General features: G+C 36.0%; 1 protein-coding gene across 1 annotated transcript in view; it reads left to right on the top strand.

The window, feature by feature from the left end:
- Positions 1–1,323: 1,323 nt before the first annotated feature.
- galene overlaps positions 1,324–21,690 on the top strand; it is a 59,184-nt gene continuing 38,817 nt past the window's right edge. The window contains exons 1-4 of the mRNA XM_068761125.1: positions 1,324–1,444; positions 7,419–7,547; positions 8,607–8,726; positions 9,700–9,826. Coding sequence (XP_068617226.1) covers positions 1,373–1,444; positions 7,419–7,547; positions 8,607–8,726; positions 9,700–9,826 — 448 coding nt within the window. The 5' untranslated portion in view covers positions 1,324–1,372. The remainder of the gene's footprint in view (positions 1,445–7,418; positions 7,548–8,606; positions 8,727–9,699; positions 9,827–21,690) is intronic.

Raw genomic sequence — 21,690 nt, 5'->3', positions numbered from 1 at the left:
TAGATCAAGTTAGAAACAGAATATATATATTTCTTTACATAATGATAATATATAATTAGTTGCTATATTAATTTTGATTGCATGTAGCATTAACTTATAGATAGTTGTACAACTGGTTTAGCATGTAACATATAGTTTATTTACTTGCAATTCGTGTAAATAAAATAAAAAAATTGACTAAAAATTTATATACTTTAAAAAAAGATTTATCATAAGTTTGCATAGCTTTATATAAATTTAATTTTTTTATTACCGTATCTTATTTAATTACTTTTTAAATGCTCTGTTAATATTATATTTGTTTTTTATTTATTTTATTAAGGTTTAGATATAGTAAATATATATTATAGTTTGCTGTTGGTGTATATATTAAAGATAAATAAATAATCTTACATTTCCCACTACAAGTTTAAATAATTTTAGGTTTTTTTCTTCATATTTGTAAAAGAGAGTTAATAGAAACTCCTGATATGCGGGAAGACTTGATAATAAAGATATGCGAAGCCAATATTTTGGGTAACACCGGTCGTAAACCACGGAGCGAAACGCGTTCCAGCTTCCAGATGTCGGCAGTTCGTTCCGTAGACCGGATGCCGACGCAAGTTCCAAATCGTATCTGATATATCACAACACCGTGTACAGGATTAGGATCCGACAAAAAATATAAATAGTATACAGAAGCCAAGTTCACGCGTGAATCCAGTGATTTATGTTTCGCGTCCGAAAAGATACTATTGTTTACTAGATCTGTAAATCTTCCAGTGCAGTGTGTTAAATAGTGATAATTTATAAATGTATACTGTTTATAGAACGTGTATAAATAAAACAAATTTATAATTACTATAATTATACTATAAAATCGGGGTACAACAAGGAGTGTAATTGATCCGGTGCTTTTATATGTATATCAATACGATATATAATAAACAATTTATTTTTGTAGTTTCACAAAAACATTTCTAATAATTTTAACCATGTAAAAAATATATATAACGATCAAGTTATATATTCACGAGAGCTCTAATTAAAAAAAAAAAAATTTATAACGCCTAATTCAACCAGTTTTTTTTGTAGTAATTTCATAAGATCCTTTCTTAGCTGATATATACGTAATATAATCAACATTTTTGCAAAGTTTCAACTCTGTAAAATATATAGTTCCAGAGATATCATGATGAGTGTGTAGGAGGAAATCTCTTATCGACTCAATTTCTCGTCAATTCCAAACCGAACTATATGGCTAACTAAACAGTTTTTATAGTGTAATAATATGTAAAACTAAACGAAAAAAAACTTTATAAAATAAATAACGTTTATCAGTGTAACGGTGAAATGTGTTATGAATAAATAGTGAAATAAATTAAGTGCAGAAATGCCACGTCGAGAGATGCGTGTAGAACGCGTACTGGAATATCCACCGCCGCCTCCCAGCAAATGTGCGAAGGTAAACACTTTTACAATCAAATAAATCAAACTGATTGTAAACATTGGATATTTATGATACTTATAATCCTTATGATAAATATTTTAATACTAAATTGGTATACGATATACTCAGTGGTGGTAATAAATCATCATAATGCATGCACGTTGATGTGTAATAAGTGTAATAGCTGTAAAAGAGTAAATGTATGTACATTTGTTGTCAATTAATGTATATACACCAATACCTCACTTTGCGTCGTGGTTACGTTCCAAAAAAACACGACGCAAATTGAAACGCCGCAAAGTGAATTAAGATTTTCTATAGCAAACCATGTAAATATCGAAGTAGGTTCCAGGGTTACGAAAATCTACTTTCTTAAAAGAAAATTGAACAAAGTAAACACTTTTAAAACAAAAATAATATAACTCTGCCAATAAATAAATTGTAATAATATCTATTTTATCTTTTTTTGTAATCAGATACAACACGTAAAAATTTATATAAATTTATTATTCTCTTAAAAAAAAACACTACATTATAACACACTACGTAATTGAAACTGAACGCTAAAAATTAGCAAAATAAAATGAAAATAAAACTGTATTAAAATTGCGTTGATTTTTAGTTAGAAAAGAAATCCTCGAGTTTTGATGGCACGGCGAAATTAGAAACAAAAGTGAAAATTTAAAAACAAATTAAAGATTTGAACCCAAAACAACGCAACCTCGAAAATCTAACGACGCACAGTGAAAATTAGTACTAATTAAGCAGCGACGCAACTTCGAAAAAAAACGCAAAACGAAACGTCGCAAAGCGAGGTATTGGTGTATACCTGTATAAAAATCAAAAATTATTGTAACGATAATACAATAACAAAAATTGTTATAAATATCAGGATTAGTTATTATTTTTTTCATTATATATATAGTTTTAAGTACACTATAAAAGTATTAGGGGAATCGGAAAGTAATGTCGTTTCTGTCGACATATTTAACAGAAAAACAGATTGATTTGTTACCGCTCCGGCATTGATTTGCATACTAGATGGCAAAAGGATGTTGATAACGAAGGTGAATATATTGTTGATTATAAACAAACTTGTGTAATAATATAGTCGTGTGAATTTAACTTAAAGCGACATTGCTTTCCGGTTTCCCTAATAAAATGATACAATTAATAGAAGCCCGTAGACTCCCACTGCAGGGCATACGGCTTCTTAAATTATATCTATGGGGGAATATTCCATATAGCGATTATGCATCACCTGCAAAGCAGGTTGATGCTATGGTACGCAAAGACGCTACCTCCCATCTGGAAAGTAGTGTATTAACAGTAACACCACCTTACAATCAATGCGCGATGTGTAAATTATATTAGATTATATTCCGAGAATTGAACCCGTGACCTACGTTCGCAAGTCTAAGCTCTACACCGCTGGACTACCATTGCTCGGGTAAACTTAAAATATTGTTTAAAAAAAATTCACTATTTATGGAAATTCCATAAATTGTTTAACTTGCCTACAGAGCTAAGCTCGTTGTTTATCTACAATTTGGAACTAGGGATAAGGAAATCCGAAGATGTATGGAAGCAACGGAAATAATCTAGCGGGTTGGCTAGTGGAAATGATTAGATACAAGCTACATAGTGCGGAGGATATTGCCACTTGGACCATAAGGTTTAGGAGTAGAGACTACAGACTGAAAAGCCCAGAACGCCCATCTATAGGAGGGAGAAACAACGTTGTGGATGTAAGCCGCTTCCAACCAGGTCCACCTAAACCGTGGTAGATCTGGTAGACTGTCTCGTATTAAGAGAAATTCGGTCTGTCTGTGTGATTGAGCTAGGAGTGGATTAAGACAAGTAACATCGCCTTCCTAGTGGGCGACGAAGAATATCGCCCCGTATTGGAAAACTTATGAAGAACAATAGGACAGAGTATAATACGTAGTAATAAGACTTAATTACGTAAGCCAGGGTCGAGTAAGACCACAATACAGTGATACATAAATAAAAACTGAGATAAAATTCGTGATTAATATAGGCGTTTACTAAAAAAAACAAAATAAAAACATGATATGGACGCAAGTAAACCAGTAACTAAGTATGTTTTAGCAAAGTAATGTGATAGTTGAAACAGATCTGTGATGTCTTGGAAATGCAGGAGAGAGAAGTGAGAGGAAGTCTGAACAACATGCAAAGATTGTAAACAGTGACAGATATTGTGAAGAAGTAAATATGAAGTACGAAAGAAGAAAAAAAACAGAAATCAAAATTGAAAAAGAGTAAATGTTTACTCTTGTGAATATATTCCCAATCATACATGAAGGGGTTTAGGAAAGGACCTCCAAAGAAGGGTAAAAAAGGATAAAAATTTCCTACTGGATTTATATAAGGGAAGTCTATGTATTAGGGAAACCGGAAAGTAATGTCGAAATTTTTATTTCTAATTAACAATATATTCAACTTCGTTATCAACAACTTTTTGCCATCTAGTATACAAATCAATGCCGGAGCGGTAACAAATCAATCGATTTATCTGTAAAATATGTCGACAGAAACGACATTACTTTCCGGTCACCCTAATAAAACTGTCGACGTCTTACATCTGGAATGATGATATACTAAATAAGTTATTTCATGAGGGAAGTTTATTTCTAGCAGTGGAATTTCTGCAGTTGAAAGGATATAGGATATTCTATTGTCCTTGGGTACATAAGATTCCGACGAACGAAGAGCATAGTACATCCATCCTAATACGGACAGACGAACGACAAACATTTATTAATATATATAGAAAATAGAAAATGTAATGTATACTCTAAAACAGCAATAAAATTACTACTTTTTCACATTTTCAATATTTTTGTCACCATTCCGAATCACTGACAAGTCGACAGTCAATTATTCATGTGCGAATATCAACTCTTTCATTTCACTGACGTATTGTAGTCTAAACAGTAACGGATGATATACGATCGAAAGTGTTTAGAACAGTATGACAATTGTTCACTATTTAACTGTATTTTCTTTGTATATATATATAGTAATCTCACATAGATTGAAATAAATATCACAAGTACAGTGGTCACTTACGATAGTTGACACATAAGAAGGCACAAGGTCACCCTGAAAGCAATGGAGAGGGCTATAAAAGAGAAGAATAGGATTACTGATGTAGCGCGCAAGCTGTGGCCGTTGAGGCCGATAGGTTCTCCAGACTATGAGCCGTTAGACGCGGCGTGGGTACCCCCCACTAGGTAGACCGACGTCATAGCTAAGGAAAGTCTAGAGTTTACATATTCATACACATAAACATACATACATTACTATAAACACATACATATAAACAAACATGTTTATATAAATCTATAAACATATACAGAGCTAGTTCGTGTTCGCAAATCGATTATCTTTTACTAAAGAATACTTCAATTTTTGTATCCGTTCTTGAAAAGGCTCCGAACATTTGAGCTTCGCTACTTTAAACGAGGTCTTATGTTCAGTCTGCCACTTCGACCCAGAAATTGTACACATGCAATTTGGGCTTTTACGAAAGAATATTTCAATTTTTGTATCCGTTCTTGAAAAAGCTCCGAACTTGAGCTTCGCTTCTTTAAAATAGATTTTATGTTCACTCTGCGTCCTGTCACTTCGACCCAGAAAATGTACACATGCAATTTGGGCTTTTACGAAAGAATACTTCAATTTTTGTATTCGCTTTTTGAAAAAGCTCCGAACATTTGAGCTTCGCTTCTTTAAAAGAGGTTTTATGTTCGCTCTGCGCCCTGCCACTTCGACCCAGAAAATGTACACATGCAATTTGGGCTTTTACGAAGGAATACTTCAATTTTTGTATCCGCCCTCGAAAAAGCTCCGAACCTTTAAGCTTCGCTACTCTAAAAGAGGTTTTATGTTCACCCTGCGCCCTGCCACTTCGACCCAGAAAATGTACACATGCAATTTGGGCTTTTACGAAAGAATACTTCAATTTTTGTATTTGCCTTTTGAAAAGCTCCGAACCTTCAAGCTTCGCTACTTTAAAAGAGGTTTCATGTTCACTCTGCGTCCTGCCACTTCGACCCAGAAAATGTACACATGCAATTTGGGCCTTTACGAAAGAATACTTCAATTTTTGTATTCGCCTTTTGAAAAGCTCCGAACCTTCAAGCTTCGCTACTTTAAAAGAGGTTTTATGTTCACTCTGCGCTATGCCACTTCGACCCAGAAAATGTACACATGCAATTTGGGCTTTTACGAAAGAATACTTCAATTTTTGTATTTGCCTTTTGAAAAGCTCCGAACCTTCAAGCTTCGCTACTTTAAAAGAGGTTTCATGTTCACTCTGCGTCCTGCCACTTCGACCCAGAAAATGTACACATGCAATTTGGGCCTTTACGAAAGAATACTTCAATTTTTGTATTCGCCTTTTGAAAAGCTCCGAACCTTCAAGCTTCGCTACTTTAAAAGAGGTTTTATGTTCACTCTGCGCTATGCCACTTAGACCCAGAAAATGTACACATGCAATTTGGGCCTTTACGAAAGAATACTTCAATTTTTGTATTTGCCTTTTGAAAAGCTCCGAACCTTTGAGTTTCGCTGCTTTAAAAGAGGTTTTATGTTCACTCTGCGCTATGCCACTTAGACCCAGAAAATGTACACATGCAATTTGGGCCTTTACGAAAGAATACTTCAATTTTTGTATCCGCCCTCGAAAAAGCTCCGAACCTTTGAGTTTCGCTGCTTTAAAAGAGGTTTTATGTTCACTCTGCGCCATGCCACTTAGACCCAGAAAATGTACACATGCAATTTGGGCCTTTACGAAAGAATACTTCAATTTTTGTATCCGCCCTCGAAAAAGCTCCGAACCTTTGAGTTTCGCTGCTTTAAAAGAGGTTTTATGTTCACTCTGCGCCCTGCCACTTCGACCCAGAAAATGTACACATGCAATTTGGGCTTTTACGAAAGAATACTTCAATTTTTGTATTTGCCTTTTGAAAAGCTCCGAACCTTCAAGCTTCGCTACTTTAAAAGAGGTTTCATGTTCACTCTGCGTCCTGCCACTTCGACCCAGAAAATGTACACATGCAATTTGGGCCTTTACGAAAGAATACTTCAATTTTTGTATTCGCCTTTTGAAAAGCTCCGAACCTTCAAGCTTCGCTACTTTAAAAGAGGTTTTATGTTCACTCTGCGCTATGCCACTTAGACCCAGAAAATGTACACATGCAATTTGGGCCTTTACGAAAGAATACTTCAATTTTTGTATTTGCCTTTTGAAAAGCTCCGAACCTTTGAGTTTCGCTGCTTTAAAAGAGGTTTTATGTTCACTCTGCGCTATGCCACTTAGACTCAGAAAATGTACACATGCAATTTGGGCCTTTACGAAAGAATACTTCAATTTTTGTATCCGCCCTCGAAAAAGCTCCGAACCTTTGAGTTTCGCTGCTTTAAAAGAGGTTTTATGTTCACTCTGCGCCATGCCACTTAGACCCAGAAAATGTACACATGCAATTTGGGCCTTTACGAAAGAATACTTCAATTTTTGTATCCGCCCTCGAAAAAGCTCCGAACCTTTGAGTTTCGCTGCTTTAAAAGAGGTTTTATGTTCACTCTGCGCCATGCCACTTAGACCCAGAAAATGTACACATGCAATTTGGGCTTTTACGAAAGAATACTTCAATTTTTGTATTCGCCTTTTGAAAAGCTTCGAACCTTTGAGCTTCGCTACTTTAAAACAGGTCTTATGTTCACTCTGCGCTATGCCACTTAGACCCAGAAAATGTACACATGCAATTTGGGCTTTTACGAAAGAATACTTCAATTTTTGTATTCGCCTTTTGAAAAGCTTCGAACCTTTGAGCTTCGCTACTTTAAAACAGGTCTTATGTTCACTCTGCCACTTCGACCCAGAAAATCTACAAATGCCACTTGGGAAGTAGTTATAGTCCGATCCAAACAAAAACTTCAATTTTATCCAACTCTTCATCAGGTGCTGTATTACACATGGAAGTTATGTTCGCTGGTTTTCTCTCACTTCGTGATGATAAGCCTGGTGGTAGCCTACTGCATCCTTGGAGCCGTCACCTTCGAGCGTTTGGAGGCACAACACGAGAGAGAGGTAAGTAATAATAATCAATAATTTAAAAGAATATATCTCTTTACTGGCTCTCTATCCTTTTAAATATGAAGCAATGATGATGATATGCCACTTAATTGACCAATTTACATGGGTATATAACCCCCACTTTCTACAACTCACTATTTTAGGGAGTAGGAAGAAAGGAGTGTATAAGGAGACAAGTAAGCCAGGAGAGTGTAAGATATTGTGTCAAAAAACAGATGACGTTTGAAAGAAATTGTGAAATGTAAGGAGAGAAAGAAAATAAAATTTATTCAACACAATAAAAAGACCATGTCCCTCCATAGCAGATAGTATCACTCACTGCTAAGTTTCGTGACTATTTTTTGAAAATTAGTGGCAAATTGCATTAAGTCATTTGTGGTGATCTTTGGCGGTGTATATTGCTTTGGCTACTGATATTAAACGCAGTTCGAGCCTGGTCCAACCAGTGCACGAAGCTGCATCTTCGTGATAGCCGTCTTAAGACATTTATGCTCCAAATGTTACACTATTTGGAATATTATCAGAAAGTGTTCCCATTGTCGGTCATCGCATTGTTTCTAGAATAAACCTTACATTTAGATTGGTAATGAAGCAATTACGTTTCATTTTTAATAGTAGCTACAGATACTTCTAGAACAGTGATTCCCAAAGTGGTCTATATCGACCCCTAGGAGTCTATGACAACCTGCAAGGGGTCTACGTCAGCGAAAAAAAATTTGGGGGCCATGAAATGAAAATGAGGGTCCACGATAGTGGATCTCAACACATACACTGATAGTACCTATTTACTTACATCATACTATCTTTTAATATCAAAACATTTACATTATTTTTAAAAGTACCTATGAAATAAAAAAATTATTATATATGTTTATAAAATTGTGTAAGTTGTAGGATGTTGGAATTCTCTAAAAATATTGACTTATTGCTTATCTGCTATCAAGGGGCCTACGACACAAAAAAGTTTGGGGAACTCTGTTCTAGAAGAATATATACGTCACTTATTTTGAAATAATGATATAATATTTTATTATTTAATCATTCCGAACGCAGGTGAAGATGAACATATCGCAGATCCGGAGCAACACGACGCAGAGCATCTGGCACATGACACGCACCGTACCTTTACTGAATCAGACAAATTGGACCTCTGATGTCGTTGACATGCTCAAGGTAACTTCTCTCTCTCTCTTTCTCTATCTTCTTTCTCCACCTCGATTGGACACGTTGTTCACGGAAACTTTGCAGGCAGTACATGTTCAAGGTAACCAACACTTATAAATGAATAATATACAGTATGACCTATTATAGGTGTTAAATCTTTATAGGTAAATGCATAGCTTATAAAGTTTTAATACCTATTTCATATCAACCTGTATAAAATGATAAATCTTAAATAGGTTACATTAATATATATTTTTTTCTATTGGAATACGACAGGCCGAAAAGAATTTTAATATGTTGTTATCTGAATTTCGAAAATGTTTTTTACGGATTATGTGATTTATTGCATGTACAGGATGTTCCGAAAGACGCCTAATGCAAGGGTAAAGCCTCGATAACCAGACTTTTCGCGAACTTAATTACGTTGTCGTTCAACCTAGAGGGAGTGAAAAAAGTTAAGAAGAATGCAAGAAGATAGAGCGGAAGAGATTGAGATGAAAAAGAGAAGGAGAAATTAAAATAAACAAAAAACTGAAAAACTTATTTAGGAATACAGGTTTCTGTCATAGCATAAGAGTAAGACAACGTGTGGTCTTATAACACGGCGCCATTTAAACGGAACCTTATGTGGCGCTTACATTTCGGCTCCAACAGCCTCCAGCGACAATTCGACCTGGCCGCTGCCAATTCAGACAAGCAAGCAATTCTTCTTTATGGATTTTAGGATACAGTGTATCATTTAAACTTATATTTTGTCTAGTTTTTTTTATGACCCCCGCTATTGGGGGCCTCTCGTACCCCTATTTATGGTGGGACAGGGACTTTATTTGCAATTTAATTTTTCACATGATTTTTTATTTTCTCTCTCTTCTTTCATATTTTACTTTCTCTTTCGGTCTATTTTGTCTAGTTGACGTGACTTGAAATAAATATATTTCAATTTTTTGTACCATATGATAATTTTATCGTTATATTCGCAAAGGACTTCGAGAATGCGATCCTGCTGGAGATGAAGGTGAGGGGTTGGGACGGCAATGAAAGCACCGAACACATCCAGTGGACTTTCACCGGGGCACTGTTCTACAGTATCATTGTCATCACAACCATCGGCAAGTTTTTTATTATTATTATTATTAGATTTACTAATATCAATGCTACGATACTCATCGTACATCAGCCGTGCAAGTGAGGATCAGGGTCTGCCCACGTTGCTCCTGACCATCGAGTAGTCCTCGCTTCACATACACTACACTACAGTTGCAACACTACACACCTACACAGGGGCGGCTTAACCTATAGTGCAGGGTGTTCAATTCAAACAGGCGCCGTCGTACGGTGGTACAAAAATTCAATACATTTCGCTGTCCATAAAACTTAAATCACATGAAACATGAACTGAGTGATGAACTGAGAGAAGAACATAGCAATGAGTGTTATTCTGCCGTCATATGTAGAAAGGCCGTAACTAATACCATACTGTAAGCTATACCTACTTATAAAATAGCTTGTTGGAATATGAAAAACCTTTTTTGTTACGACGGCAAAGTTAATAGTTATAGCCGCGGGGAGGATGGTTAGGCCTAGACGTCAGGGTTTTATCGCACACGGGCGCTACACGAGTTCCATCCCTGCACTTACACGGGTATAAATAGTTCCTCTGCGTGCAAACGTCTTCGTTGTAACTAAAATATGATCACCCAGCTCAATATCGATAAAGCTGCACAAAGCTTGTCAAGCAGCAGCATAATGTCCATCACATAATATATATATGCTTGCTATTGAGTCTTTATAGTGCCTTTTATCATCATTATGTCAATCTGTAGACGCCTTCAACACATAGACTTCCTCCCAAAGATCACCACAGTACAGACAGTAACTGGTCTTCCGTTGCCGGCATCCAATAATTTCCCGTGACCTGACTCTTTGGATTTTCTTTGGAACACCCCTTTCTGGGGACCTCTCGTTCCCTATATGGGGCAGTGACGTTACAACTTGTATAAACTATTTTTTCAGCTTATACTTTTATTTCACTTTCTCCTTCTATCCATCACAATCTCTTTTTTTTCTGCACAGTTTGACCATTTCGTCGCTCCACTTAATATAAGGCTTTCCCGCGTCGTCGACCGTGTCTTCATTTGTTTAAAATTTCTCTTATTTTCTTATTCGATTATATTTTAGCTCCTTCATAACACGAGTGTAACAGTGTTTTTTAACATTACTTTACTACCATTACTATTCAGATTAATTACTATTTTAATTAGAGTGATAAGAATTCTTGTTTAATTAAATTTGTCTAGTTTCTCAATTTTTTCCGGTAACTTTCTTTCGGTGTACGAACTATTGGATATTCTGATTCCGAGGCAGGTATAGCGTACAAGAAAGATGGCAGCTGGTGCCTTGCAATTGTAATGACAAAGATAAAATTCGTTCATTCAACATTGAAACTTTTAACAGAACTCTTATCAATTGTCAAGTTATTATCTATCTATTTTTGACTCCAATCTGCTTCGCAAAGTGTTATAGTTGTGGACAAGAAGCAGTAAGAAACTCCACAACAACACATCTTTTTATAAAGTTTAAATCAGATTTATACATAAATATATACTTATCATAGCCTAAATGAAATCAAAATAATCAAGCGACATCATTGCCAAGGATTATTGTCATTAAACATTCGTTTATTGAATAATAATCCTTTTCCGTCAATTTATTTCTAATGCACATACACTACACATGTATTTAAATTGTGTAAATGCTAGATTCCATGTGTGTACGTTCACCTGCAAGGTAGAGAAAAGACCTGGATATGGTTATTGTAAAACGCTGGAAGGAAGCCGCTTTCAACCAGCCCTTCTGGAAGTTTATTAGGGAATGGATGGATGAAGGACCAATATTTAGCCACTTCCGCACATGCAGTGGTAGTCGTGCAATAAAGTGCACCACCTGCCAGCCCGCTGATAAATGCCTATGTGGCAAAACAATGCGAATCACACAACTGCCACCGTCAAATGACTCAAAACGTGTTTTAACCCTCCACGGGGTATCTTCAGGAGCTAAGTTAAACTGATTAGTGCCAAACACAGAGTTTGAGACTCTGTGTTTGGCACGACTACCACTGCATGTGCGGAAGTGTCTAAATATTGGTCCTTTTCTTATTTAGGATGAGCTTCCGCAAGGTAACGCCTGATTCCATTAAATAGAGAGGGTATGTACGTAGTATCTATTGACAGACCTCCCTTTGCGTACCACATAAGCTATTGTTTCATTTTACGACCCTATTCTTGTTTTAAAATGAGTTTGGAAACGACCAGTGCGTATCCTATAGGCTGCAAGTCCTAAGTTATCTTTAAATACGTCATAACATAGTTAGGTGCTATCGTCATCTATCATCTAACTAGATGAAACCCTTTGCTTACAAACAAGATGTTTTCGATTTAAAAGCATATTCATTAAGAAATCTTATTATAGCATTCAAGAGTTTTTGATTGATAGATCGCTTGGAACTTAGTTGACTCATTCACATCATTGATATTATAATGTATATATGAAGAATAGTTGAGCTTTGATTTAAAATAAGCAACTGTTGAGTTTTTGGCCGGCTCTTTTGAATAGATCAGCGTTCAACCGGTGGTAGCCTACTGCTTATAAGTTTAAAATAATCGACGATTCAAAAGTATAACTTGAATAAATATATTGTTAATTTTAATTTAATTTTGAAAAATGTGTAACTGTATCTTGTAACTTACGGAATTTTAAGCAGGAATGGGAGATATGAATTTATTATATATAAATAAAAATCGGTAAAAAAACTTTTAAGTTAAACGGTTTTATTTGATACCCATATTGTGGTGGTTGTGGAAAAATATGTACCTAGTCCGCCATATTGGAACGGCGTCCATCTTGAATTTTAAATTTTGACATAATCATCGTGTTTTACTAGTGTAGTAGCCCTTTCATTTGATACCCATATTGAGGGGGTTAAGGAAAAATATGTAATCCGCCATTTTGTATCGGCGGCCATCTTATATTTATAATGTTATTGATTTTATTATATTGTATTGTCATCTAAATTAAATGTGTGTACCAAATTTCAGATCAATCTGGCAACGGGAAGGTGCTTAAATTTCAATTTCTAATTTTGACCCAAATAAATAAACAAATAAATTTCGTACGGGTCGAACTAAATAAAACCGTTTAATAAAAACAGACCCTTTATAAACATCAAAGAATGTTCAATAAACATAGATCATTGGTAATAAAATACAAATTTAAATTTCACATTCTTTTTTTCTATAAGCCTGCCAGTTTCCGGCCAGTTAGATAAATTCTTTATCCGATTTATTAGAGACCGAAGCGATTCGTACCAAAGAGACTTCTATTTGCCGCCTTTGTTCTGGAATCGCGCCAACATCGTCCGACACGCGTCAAACTTTTTATTTCCATGCCAACTATGACTTTTATTTATACATTTAATTGCAATCATTTCTTTTAAAATTGTATATGTTATATTCTATTACGTGGTCCGGAAAGTAATGTCGCTTTCTCGAGTTAAATTCACACGACTACATTTTTAACAAGTTTTTATTTATAATCAACAATATATTCACCTTTGTTATCAACAGCCTTTTGCGATCTAGTATACTAAATGCCGGAGTGGTAAAAATCAATCGATTTTTCTGTAAAAATATGTCGACAAAAACGACATTACTTTGCGGGCCCCCTTATATTTGCAGACAATTGTAGACTGCTCTACAAGGTCCAGAAAGACAGAAACACAATTTTTGTGATATATAATTATTCATTTTGAAGAGTACTATTACATACAGAGTGGTTTTTAAATAGCGTCGGTAAATCAGTACTACATCTACGGGGCTTAACGACTAGCGCCATCTAGTAAGTTTTCAAAAAAAATGATAAAACAGTTGTATGTATTTATCAATATTCCTTATAGATATTGCCGGAGTGGTAAAAATCAATCGGTTTTCTGTAAAATGAGTCAACAAAAACGACATTACTTTCCGGTTCCCCTAATATTTTTGATGATTTAAAGTAATCGTCTATGAACAATATGTGATGAGAATAGGTACGCACAATTTGATAAAATAAAATCAAATTTATATTCCCTGTCATGACATCATTCCTGTCAGCCTGAGCTCTTCGCGACCTATGTCGTCAGTCCAAATTTAAGTATCAGCACATAGATATGACCTCAAATGCCGGTTCAGAAGGACGAAGATCGAAGACACGAGTATCGCCTCCATTATAAAAGACAAAGAAGGTAGAGGTTCCTTCCTCTATTACTGCTGGAGAGTGAATGAGAGATAAAAAAAAAACAAGAATAAAACATAGAAGAATAAAAGTAACACAATAAACTAATAAAATAAAAATGTAAACAAAAATGCTGAGGTAAAGAAAAACAAAAAAAAATACAAACTATAATAAATATACACCTGTGATATAAATAAATAACTTAAGCTTTGTAAGAAAAGGACTAATATTTAGCCACACAGAGTCTCTGTGTTTGGCACTAATCGGTGTAACATAACTCCTGAAGATGCCCCGTGGGTGAAACACGTGTTGAGTGATTTAAAGGTGGCAGTTGTGTAATTCGCATTGTTTGCCGCATACGCATTTATCAGCGGGCTGGCGGACGGTGCACTTTGTTACACGACTACCACCGCATGTGTGGTTTTTTCTTACTTAGGATGGACTTCCGCAAGGTAACGCCTGATGCCATTAAATAAATAACATAAGCTTTAATAAAAAAAGCATAGACTGAGATACATTGAATGATAGAATGAATGATAATATTAGATTATGTTATTTATGTTAGGTGAATGATTGAACGATTATGTGAAGACCGGAAGAAGAGATTGAAAATAAAAAGACGCGTGAAAAATTTACTAACATGTAGTCTCTTTCCCATAACAAGTTACCGGTGTATGAGAGTTCCCAAAGATTGATGGACATTAAAAAAAGTATAAGTATCAATTCTCTGAGTACCCGTATAGGTTTAAGCTCACGTAGACATCCTCGTGCACCTGTGACCCAGTGGTAGACCAGACAGTGGTGAACGCAATTACAAGCTGTTCCATATTCTCAAGGGAGAACGGAAGTGTGAAGTTAATGGTAAGAATAGAAAGTAGCACCATCGAATCCATTGTTTTAAAATAATATGTAATTAAAAAATAATCAATAATTAAATATAAGATTGAGTAACAAAATAATTGTAACACAAGTAACAATAATACATACATATCGCCCATTTTCCTTCTTTTTCTCTTATATCTACATAAGAGAAAAATAAGGAAAATGGGCGATGAGTGCAAGGATTGTGAATGAAAATAATGTTTAGAATGAATGAGAAGAATGATAGAAGATAGAGTAAAAGAACTTGAGAAGGATGACGAAGAATAAAAGAACGCTAGTAAAAAATGAATTGAAAATTATTTGAATCAAAGGTCCCTGCAATAGATTTTAAATAAGCAACAAGAGGTCCTTAAAAAGGGGGCCATAAAAAAGTAAAAGTATCAAGTAGCGTCAAGTATAGTATGAAGTCGTATAAAGTATTTACAATGATCAATTTTCTTTAGCTAATAAAAGAAAAAATAAGTCAAGATATCTTAAAATATATTTATTAACAACTGAATATACTTTGGATATTCATATAAAAGACTCAATGTAATCATTTCTGTTGAAAGATGGTGAATCTTTACATTTCTATTTACATTTAAGCACCTTTATTTAATTATTATATACAGATCACATTATAAATTACTTGCTAAAAACTCCATATGGACCGATAACACCTGTTGGTCCACCGGGACCTACTAACACGGGTCTCCTTGGCCCTGGTCTCGTTGGAAGACCGTACCCAGGTCCGATTATACCAGTAGGCCCTCCAGGACCAACTAAGATAGGTCTCCGTGGTCCGAAGTTTCCTGTAGGACCTCCGGGGCCTACTAAAATTGGTCGCTGGTATTGTGGACCAATGATACCGGTTGGTCCACCAGGTCCAACTAATACTGGTCTTTGAGCTGATTGACTCGGTCTTAAATCTTGTTGATCGATGTAAGATCCGACGATTATTTCGAAATTTGGTCTACCACCAGGTCTATCTTCATTGAGTCCAGGCTTGGAATGTTGTCCAAATCTTTGAGGGCCTATTAAACCAGTTGGTCCATCAGGTCCGACTAACACTTGTCTGTTATCTTCGTTGAATCCGTTTTTGTTGTGTCTGATTCCAGCTGGGCCTAGGACTCCTGTCGGTCCACCAGGGCCAACCAATACTCCTCTTTTAGGTTGTTGAACTGGGTTACCTATGAGATTTGGTCCATTGGAAGGAGGGTGTATCTTCGGTGGCATGGGATGAGCGCGTGGGGCGTCGAGTGCAGCGAGCACCATTGCTTCTGGTGCGTGACCGGGGCCGAATTTTCCGTTGAGGACTGTGTCAGGTGGAGGGGGGAATGGTCCCCCACTTATAGTCTGCCCTGGTAGCAGCATCGGACGCTCGTCCACCAGTTCGTTGAAGTACTCTGGGCGGTTTAAACCTGGAGATTTATTTAATTCTTTAATTATCCAATAACATTACATGAGAAATAATAACAAGCTAGCGTTTAAAATACAGAATAAGGGAATCAAAAATTAAAAAAAATAATATAAAATCAAGTCAAACCTGCTGGATAATCTTCTCTGCGACAGCACGACTTTGAGTGCGTGTTGCATGAACGCTGAAAATAAACGATGGTGTGTTACTATTTTTTTTTTTATTTATTAAGGAAAACCAAACTAGAAATACAATATTTTTTTGTTATTTTAATAAAATTTATTGTGTTTCCCTTTCAAAGAAATAAAAAAAAAATTGGGTGGTCGAATCTCGCTCGGTACAGGCCGCTTTCAATTGGTCATCAGAAATTTAGGATGCCTTTGTTCAGCAATTGGGGTCCGTTGATGATTAATTACTCCCTGGTTAATTCTGTTGATTTGAGGAGGTGTGATATATATATATATATATCACACCTCCTGATATATATATATATATATATATATATATATATATATATATATAGTCAAAAAGTTAACGTTTTTAATTAAAAAATAAGAGTTGATCGTAGAGGGGTGAAAATTTAGGTTTGCATGTATTTTTGTATGCTGTATCATAAAAAAAATAAAAACAAAAAAATTTGTCAAAAAAAAGTTAAGGAGTGGAGCTAACATTTAGGGGGATGAAAAATAGATGTTACTCGATTCTCCATCCTGGCACCCTGGCCGATATGAGCGCTAAAATTCACGAAAATCGGTCAACCCGTTTCGTAGGAGTTCAATCGCGCACACCGTGACAAGAGAATTTTATATATTAGATATATATGTGGGAGTGAATCACGCAGGCGAATAATAGATGTAAATCTTTTTCAAACACTTTAATTTTTTCACGTCTTACATAGTTGACATCAACCGCACGACCGCCATCTTACCCGAGAATGCCCTAATCCATTCCTACTACTCATTCATTCGTCAATCAACCGCTCACTCCCTTTACTCTTACGTTCCGTTCCCACACTCGGTCATCCTGACTCATTGACTGTCCTCAGTCAAACGTCTTTTTCTTATACTATTACAAAAATAAATTTAACAAGTTACAATATACATCTGCTAAAGTGTAAAAAACTAATCTTAAATTATACAATTTCTACAAAATAAATGAAAATAAATGATAACCATCAATGAGGTTACAATTAGATAATTGGCCACCTTTTCATAAAATCTGCAACAGAAAGAGTTTTATTTGGTCCTTCATCGGTAGTATTTACCTTTTCAACTTCGTATCTGTCTTTGCATATAACTCTTGATACACGATATGGCCCCAGAAACTTTGGTTTTAATTTCATAGCTGTTCCGAATTGTGTTCTCTTGATGGCTACTAAATCACCCTTCTTATAAATGATACTCTTCTTTCTCTTCTTATTAAAATTTCTCCTGTTCTCTTCTTGAATTTGAAAAATTTGTTCCTTTGCCTTTTGTCTCTTTTCTTCTCTATTTTCCATAAAAATATCTCTTCCTTCTTGTAAAAGAAGTTCGCGAAGCTTTATATCTTCTTTGATTTTCATCCTACTTCCAATCATCAACTCGTACGGAGTGCATCCTATACTTCTCTGGAAAGTGCTGTTTAAGTAACGCTGCACTCTATTCACATGCCGATACCACAGGTCTGGTTGCTCAATGCACAACTTTGTGAGGACTGATATGATGGTTCTATGGATTCGCTCGACTTGGCCGTTTCCTCTTGGTACGCCTGTTGTAATCTTGATGTGCTCAATCCCCTCTTCTTCACAGTATTGTTCAAATTCCTGGCCTGTGAAAGCTGTACCACGGTCACTTATAATCCTATTAGGGTTGCCAAAATGCTGCTGATGGATTTTTAATTTGTCTATTGCCTCTTTGCTTGTTGTACTCTTTGTAGGAAAAATCCAGACAAATTTTGTGAAGGCATCCACAATAGTCAATAAATGGTTATACATCTTCTTAGTTTCCGTCATAGGTCCAACATGATCAATATGAATTGTATGTAGAGGTACATCTTCTTTTTCTATAGGATTCAAAAAACCTTCCTGCTTACCTTCCTTCCTGGTAGCCAGTATACAAGGGATACATGTCACAATGTAGTCTTCAATTTTCTTGGGCAAGTCTTTAATATAATAGTCTTTATTAATCAAATCTGTCATCTTTCTTTTACTAAAATGTCCAATTCCATGTACTCTTCTTAATATCTCTGTTTCCATATTCTTAGGTATTACAAGTAATCTTTGTGCAGTTTTGTAGAGTAAACCATTTTCTACAAAATAATCTGAATATGACTCCAGTTTCAGAATGTCCATGATAGCTTTTAGTCCTTCATCATTTTCTTGTGCTATTTTAATCTGTTCGTGCATCTGCCTTGTAATTATCCCTACATATGGTGGGTTTCGACTTAATGCATCAACGTGTCTCATTTTAGAGCCAGATCTATGCTCTACCGTGTAGTTGTATTCTTGGAGTAATAAAACCCATCGTGCCACTCGTGTCACCAAGTCCTTCTTACACAAAGTCATTTGAAAGGCTGCACAGTCAGTCACTATCTTAAAAGGTATACCAAATAAGTATTTTCTAAATTTTTTCACACCTTCAATGACTGCTAGTGCTTCCAGTTCATAACTTGTGTATTTCTTTTCACTCTCTGTTGTCTTTCTACTAGAATAATAAACAGGATGTAACTATCCGTCATCTGAACTCCTCTGCATGAGTATAGCTGAGTGTGCATATTTAGATGCATCTGTGTGTAGTTCTGTAGGTAAATCCGGATGATAAATCTTTAGTACAGGTTGCTGACATAATCTTTGCTTCAGGATGCAAAAAGCTTCTCTCTCTATGTCGGTGAATTGGAATGTTTCATTTTTACTCAGTAGATTCGTCAGAGGTGATGCTATTGCGGCATAGTCTTGAATGTACTTCCTGAAATATGAGGTTAAACCAACGAATGAATGCAGTTGTTTTAATGTTTTAGGCTCGGGGAAATTCATGACTGCGTCAACTTTATCAGACGTAGGTCTCACTGTCCCGTCTTCAATAGTGTGCCCCAGGTAGTCCACACATGTTGTCAACAACTCACATTTTTTCCAGTTAATTTCAAGCCCATATTCACTAGCTGTGTTAAGAACTTCTTTTAATCTTTGTAACCCTTCCTCGTAATTTTCCGATAATATTAATAGATCGTCAATAAATATTAATAAATGTCCTTTGGCAACCAAGTCTCGGAAAATTATATTAATATATCTTGTAAAATATTTGGGACAAATCGATAACCCAAATGGAGCCCTTAAAAATTCATATTGTCCTGCATGAGTGACAAAAGAAGTATACTTAATAGACTGCTCATCTACTTTTAGGTGGAAAAATGCATTCTTCAGGTCAAGCTTTGAGAAAACTTTGGCCTTAGCTAGCTTATCGATGTGGTCATCTATTACAGGAAGTGGAAATTCATCTTTCACCATCTTACTGTTGATTTTACGGTAGTCTACACAAATCCTTACACCACCATCCTTTTTCTTTACAAGAACAAGTGGGCTACAGTATTCAGAGAAACTAGGTCGTATTATTCCATTATCTAACCACTCGCTAACTTGTTTGTCAACTTCTTTTTCCTCCATCAATGACAATCTTCTCGGACGCTGCGCCACAGGGATATCATCGGTTAATATGATTTTCATTTCGATTGGAGCTTCTTTCATTTTGGTCGGAACATAACTACTCACCAAATGCTCAACTTCTTTTTTCAACCGCGGATCTGTAACCAAACAATTGGGTTGCCCTATCTCGCTAATCGCACAAATTTTATTTAACCATGAATTACTATCTGGTGACATTACTAGTACTGATCCCTTATTGATGATTATCACTGCATTAGATAAAAAATCTTGACCTAAAAGTAAATCGTATGGCATAACGTCGTTAGGCACAATGTGAAACACAGTTTCAAAACGTTGTCCATCTAGTTCAATAATAGTAACAAATCTTCCGCACGAACTTACGCGCTTTTCACCAAGTCCAGTTAAAGTCACATTTTCACGCTGATACGTCGTTATTCCCAGATCAAAATATAGTTTTGAAGAAATTAAGTTTAAATCGCTACCACTATCAACTAAACAGTTTATATTTCTGCCGCAAATATTAACAATTTTAACAGATTTATTCCTCGTAGCGTTGTTGTTTACATTCGAGTTGACAGCTGTCATGACGTCACTAAACAATGTCTGCTCGTTGCCGCTCATTGGTTGTCGTTTACGGTCACCATTGTTGCTTAGATCGTTTTCGCCATACTCATTCATTTCCTGTGACGTCACGTAGAACTGTTTTCTAGAATGAGCGTTTGTTGCACCTGACCCGCTAGCGCCATTTTGCGTTTGCTGTTGCCTATTGCACTGCATACCTTTGTGCCCAAACTCGTTACAACGAAAACATTTTACACCTTTGTTTCGATGAGGGCACGCATCAGACGTATGGTTCATTTCTCCACAGTTAAAACAACGCACAGGCCGCCTGTTCTGGGTCTTATCACGGTGATTCGCACTACTAGAACTTACACTGGATCTTCGGTGTAAATTCTCCTTGTATTTTTCATACAATTTAAGCTTCTCTTTTAATTCAGTATAAGTACTTACGCCGTATAACAAAATTTTGTTACTTTCGTGATCTGTGATGCCTTCTATTATGTATTGTATTGCGATATAATCCGCTAACTTTCCTCGTCTGCCTAATGCCTTCATTTCCAACATATAATCATAGCAATTTTCGTCTTTTTGCTTCTTACGTTTGCTCATGATTTCGTGAATTTCTTTTGCATTTATAGTTTCCGGAAATTCTTTTCCTATAGCCGTCTTGAGTTCATCGTATGTTTTAAATGTTTTCTCGGAGCGCAACCACGCCGCTGCAGTCGAGATCAACGTCCGTCTTGCTAATAGTAATTTTTGAGCCGATGTTAAATAAAAGATTTCTGCGTTGTCCTCGATGTCTTGCGTCCATTTTGAAACTGGGTAAGTTGGGTCGGTTCCCGAGAATTTCTTTATGGAATCTTCCATGTATAGCAGGTTATGCTGTAATTTGCCTCTGGAATCTCCTTCGCTCCCGTCTTCGGATGTCATTCTTCTTTATATTTAAATGGGTCGTACTCGTGGTGATTTCTTCGTTATGGAAAATGCGTCGTGTATTAGTCGTCTTCGTGTGGATGATGTGTGGCTAACTGCTGCTCGTTACAAACCTCGTTGATGTCGTTATGCGATGGGGGTTGAGGAATAAAATACCGAAATATCGGCCGTCGTCGTCGTTAATATAACCTCAATCGCCTCGCCGTCGTTGAGTATTCTTACGCCGTACGCGCACTCCTGGTGTTTATTTCTATCCCGGACGAGCCCCCAAATTGTGGGAGTGAATCACGCAGGCG

The sequence above is a fragment of the Battus philenor genome, unplaced genomic scaffold, assembly GCF_028537555.1.
Source record: "Battus philenor isolate CCGP_79_NKW_IND1 unplaced genomic scaffold, ilBatPhil1.0.hap1 SCAF_14, whole genome shotgun sequence".
Lineage (NCBI taxonomy): Eukaryota > Metazoa > Arthropoda > Insecta > Lepidoptera > Papilionidae > Battus > Battus philenor.
Note: the sequence above shows the minus strand (reverse complement) of the source record. Positions and strands in the feature narration are given on the sequence as shown.